Genomic DNA, 5,415 nt, shown 5'->3' with positions numbered 1-5,415 from the left:
CCTTCACAAAACTTCACATCTAGTAGTTTAATCATGCGTAGAATGCAAAATGTTTCAATACAGTCAAATGTAATTTATGCAATATTTCAAACCTTTAATCAACCAACAGTTGGTAACTGTTTAAAAGCAGCCCAATTCCATGGAAAAAAAAGCGAGGACTTGACAACCCTGCATTCATACACGAGCTGCAAGAGTCAGATTTGACTGATCACGGGTGGAGAGTAACAAGATTGACAAGATTGGAGGATTTGCTGCTCAACAGATCTTGAGCTCATTGATAAATATCTGATCTTGTAAGATGTGCTCCTTTTACACAGGGTGTGCGTGATCACGAAATCGAAAGTAAAAGTGAACAGCGAGCGCTCATTCAAAAGCGATTTTAATACCTCTCATACTGATAACCCCTGAAGCGCGAAAATGATATGCAATATTAGAATGTTTGCGGGAGCGGGCGGTAATGGTCAGAAATTCAGCGGGAGCGGGATTAAGTCCCGCACAGGGCTCCACTATGATCAATTCCCTGATAGCACACGTACATCACGGAGACGTGCAAGAAGTACTTTTGAGTGTTTGCTCATCTGCAATACGTCTATAGGACGTTTCCTATTAGATGTCAAATAGACGTTTAGAAAATATCTTTAAGATGTTTATGATTTAGATGTATGTAAAACTGACATTTTACAGACGTCTATCAAATGTTTGTACACAGCAGATGCTTTCCAGATGAAGGGATCTTTAACAGACATCTTGCAGATGTACCCCAGACAGTGCGGCTCCAGGATTTTTTTGTTGGGGGTGCTAAGGGAGGGCTTAACAGTTCAGAGGGAGTGCTAAAAAACGAATTAAATTGAGAGAAAGTAATGAATGTTTAAGCTTCAGCTATCTAAGCCTGCAAATTCAGCCACCTTGTGTTTTTTTATATACAGAAGCTTTGAAAAAGGCATATTTAAAAAAAAAATGTCTGTGGTATTAAACTTCTCATATGCCACTGTTATTAGTAATAGCCTATAACTTCTAATGCCAACTGCCAAGTATGACACTTACGTATTAATACAATTTATGAACGCACATAGAAAAGAGAGAAATATTTTTTCTTTTGTTATAATTTATTTTATTTATTTATTAATGTTTTTACACATATCTATTTACTCAGAGTCTGCTGACAATTCATAAAACTATTTCCACATAAGTTATTTTTTTAAGAGTTGCTACTCTGTGTGACGACAGATCCTCTCAATCCTGAACTTCAGACTGAGGCTACGTTTACACTAGTGCATTTTCGTTTTAAACTGCATAACTTTTGCTACGGTTATGACTACTCTGGTGGACTACTCTGGTAAAATGCTGCAGACACCATTTTAGTTTGAAAATTCTGGGCTTGCGTTTCAGTGTAAACGGACCAAAACAGAGACTTTGAGCATGGCTGCCAACATTCGCTCTGCGTATCTTTGACGACCGTGTAAACAATAACATCATGCTCATTGTTGTACCTGCATGAATGGTCATGTGACATGCGTTTTCGGTTGTGTAGTGTGGACGGCGATCGTTTCTGAAACGCAGTGAAAACGCAAGTGTAGACGAGGATCGTTTTCATTTTAAATGCCGTTTTTAAATGAAAACATTTCATTTGATTTGATTTTCATTTTATAACCATAACTTTTGCCATGGTTACACCTGTTGTTTACACTACTCTGGCGTTTTTGACCTTCAAAAACGGAAACTTTCAAAAACGCTGCAGACGGGGTTGCGAGTAAATGGACCAAAATGATGGCGTGGCTGCCCACATTCGTATTTGTAACCATTGAAATGTATAGGTAGATGCCCCATTCGACTGCGCCAAGCACGTAGACGCATACGCGTCCGCCATCTTTAACGGTCAACTTGACGTCATTCACCATAATAATCAATGAATGTTCGAAGATGCCCCAATCCTGAAGGTTGTAAAAACCGCCAGGATTTAAATTCCCGAAAAAACGGGATAACCTTTCACGGGTGAGAATGTGTTTAAATGTATTAACTCAATATTACAAGTTTTGAAACATTGGTAACTTATGTTACTGTTATGGTAAATGACATCAAGTTGACCCTTCGAATGGCGGACGGCTTACGTATAGCGGCCCATAGAAACAGTCGCTAATGTTCGTAACTCTGCATATCCTTGACGACCGTGTAAACAATAACATTATGCACATTGCTGTACCCATAGATATGTATACGTAGATTCGTCATTAGCCAGTTTCTATGGGCCGCCATATTAAGCCGTCCGCCATATTCGAAGGGTCAACTTGATGTCATTCACCATAACAGTAACCTGTGAAAGGTTATCCCATTTCTTCGGGAATTTAAATCCCGGCACTTTTTACAACCTTCGGCTGTGCAGGATTGGGGCATCTTCGAACATTTATTGATTATTATGGTGAATGACGTCAAGTTGACCGTTAAAGATGGCGGACGCGTCTACGTGCTTGGCGCAGTCGAATGGGGCATCTACCTATACATATCTATGGTTGTACCTGCATGAATGGTCATGCAGGTACTGTACCTAAGCGTGCCTAATTGACCCCTCCCCCATAACGTCAATTGTTTATAGGCCACAAATTAGACACTTTTTTTTTTGTTTTGTTTTTTAACGTTTATTTTTCAGTGTTAATAAAAGTGACACTGGGAGTTAAAAAACAGGAATATCATTAAGGCTGTGCAGTGACCCCCAAATAGCACAGATATGTCTGCAAGATGTCTGTTAAAGATCGCTTCATCTGGAAAGCATCATAACTCTGCTTCTGCTCATTTAAACCAATGTTCACTGTCCTCTTAGACTTTATCCACAACTTTTATGAATCATGAAACTTTTATGGATTTGAGCCTGATCTAGGATAGGCCTACTTAAAATAAATCTCGACTAGGTATTCAAAGATGTGTACCTGACTGACCTCCGGTAAATCAGACAGGTCTGCAGAAAAACATTCTTGTCTCAACATTTTGTTGAACGGGTCTGGTAGTGTAACTTTGTCGCATTTAAATTTGGCCAAGTAAGGTTTTTTTTCTTCTACTGGTAACCCAAAATAATACTGGCTAGACTTAGTTTTAACTTACTAACTAATGAAATTTACTTACTTGTTTTGCTTGTTATCACAAATAATTTACTCTAGAGGGACTCTGTTGTTATCGATTCTTTGCATAAGTATACCGGAAGTTAAGTTTAGGCCAAGAATGGGTATTACTGTTGTACCATGGCGCAGTACGTTTTTCTCTAACCTTTTTCAATTTGATGGGGGCAACAGCTTCTAATGTATTAGAGAAGATAGGTCCCATGTTGCTAGTCAATTCATCTAGTTCATATGTGTATATGGGTACACAGAGCAGTTGGAGATAAATCAGGCAGGTTATTTGTGAATCTGTCTTTGGTGGCTGGAACAATAGTTCTTCCCGGACGATAGCGCGGAGCCATATAGTTCATATCAGTAATATGCAGCATGCACGATACAAGGAAATGGTCAGTAACATCGTCACTTTGAGGTACGATATCTATATCAGTAAATAATTCCATGCGATATAATTAAATCTAGCGTATGATTAAAACGTTATTATAACGTTAGTTTTTGGTTCCCATAATGTTATTATAACGTTCCCCTAACCTCTTTACTCCGATATGATCACCCCGCTGTGCGTCAGTAATCATCCAGCACACTCGTAACCCAGTGCATGGAAATTATCTGTATGGATGCCTAATCAGTATTATAAACACCACATCTTGTTTTTATCTATTGTTTAAAGGGGTGGTTGATTGCGATTTCACTTTTTTAATGTTAGTTAGTGTGTAATGTTGCTGTTTGAGAATAAACAATATCTGCAAAGTTATGAAGCTGAAAGTTCAATGCAAACTGAGATATCGTCTTTTAAAATTCTGGCGGTTTAATGCCTACAAAAATGGCTGGTAGAGACTACAACGAGGTACTTCCCGGGTTCGTGACATCACAAACCCAGATAAACCCCGCCCTCGGGAAAAGGCAACAAAGGAGGCGAGGCCATGCTGCGCTGCTTTAGAGAAGAGGAAGAGAAAACTAGAGGTGCACGTAAAAATCTGTTCATATATGAATCGCGATTCTGTCTTCTAACGATTCTAATGGATTCACAAGTTTCAAAATCAGTGTTCTAAAGCAGCAGTTCTTAATACTGTTCCTCGCGTTCCCCTGCTCTGCACACGCTCTGCATCTCTCTCTCTCTCTCATTCAGCTCAGCTCCAAAAATGAACTGTTACAATTATACACTTATTTTCACATAGCTATGAGAAGCGTTATACATGGACGTGCGTGCAGTTGCCGTACTTTATTAAAGCATTAATCAGGATAAAAGCGTATATTAAAAGCTAACATAAGCAGTAGCATTTACACATAACAGCATATCTAGAACAATGAGACAACAACAAACAAAAAACATAGGCCTACCATTAAAAGCCGTGCTTGCACAGGTTCTGCACGATCCTCTTCAATAATATCCTCTGCTTCTCAATCGAGCTCAAACTGATAAGCAATATTAACGACGCCTTGTTTACAATACAACCGGAGCACATGCCGCTGAGGTGAGGGGCGGGACGCTTAGACGCGCACTAGAGGCGGTTTAGCCAATCACAACACACTGGACTAGCTAACCAGTCAGAGCCCATCGCCTATTTCTGAGGGAGGGGCTTCATAAAAACAGGAAAATATCAGCCCGTTTCTCAGAGAAGGGACAGAGCGGTGTGGAATAAAGGTATATTATGTGAAAAATAATGCATTTTTTAAAAACTAAGCATTAACACATGTTAGACTGCACCCCATAAACACAATCAAGCCTAGAAAAAGCACCAGTGAACCACCCCTTTAAGTAATAATCTGAGCACATCAACCATCATATGTAAGATTAAACAAAAATCAAATCTGTCCATTAATATGTAAGATTAGAGTACCCAGATTTTAAATTTCTTCAGCACCAAATAAAAATGACTTCAACACAATGTATGGTTCATGAAATATGACATTTATTCAGAGAGAGAGATATATATATACTGTATATACAGGTGCATCTCAATAATTTAGAATGTCGTGGAAAAGTTCATTTATTTCAGTAATTCAACTCAAATTGTGAAACTCGTGTATTAAATAAATTCAATGCACACAGATTGAAGTAGTTTAAGTCTTTGGTTCTTTTAATTGTTATGATTTTGGCTCATATTTAACAAAAACCCACCCACATCTCAACAAATTAGAATACTTCATAAGATCAATAAAAAAAAATTTTTTTGTGAATTGTTGGCCTTCTGGAAAGTATGTTCATTTACTGTACATGTACTCAATACTTGGTAGGGGCTCATTTTGCTTTCATTACTGCCTCAAGGTGGCATGGAGGTGATCAGTTTGTGGCACTGCTGAGGTGGTA

General features: G+C 38.6%; 1 protein-coding gene across 1 annotated transcript in view; it reads left to right on the top strand.

The window, feature by feature from the left end:
* Window positions 1–1,276: 1,276 nt before the first annotated feature.
* The window catches only part of LOC107553658 (cytochrome P450 2K1-like), a 12,777-nt gene continuing 8,638 nt past the window's right edge, over window positions 1,277–5,415 (top strand). The window contains exon 1 of the mRNA XM_016235944.1: window positions 1,277–1,336. Coding sequence (XP_016091430.1) covers window positions 1,312–1,336 — 25 coding nt within the window. The 5' untranslated portion in view covers window positions 1,277–1,311. The remainder of the gene's footprint in view (window positions 1,337–5,415) is intronic.

The sequence above is a fragment of the Sinocyclocheilus grahami genome, unplaced genomic scaffold, assembly GCF_001515645.1.
Source record: "Sinocyclocheilus grahami isolate Dianchi unplaced genomic scaffold, SAMN03320097.WGS_v1.1 scaffold476.1, whole genome shotgun sequence".
Classification (NCBI taxonomy): domain Eukaryota; kingdom Metazoa; phylum Chordata; class Actinopteri; order Cypriniformes; family Cyprinidae; genus Sinocyclocheilus; species Sinocyclocheilus grahami.
Note: the sequence above shows the minus strand (reverse complement) of the source record. Positions and strands in the feature narration are given on the sequence as shown.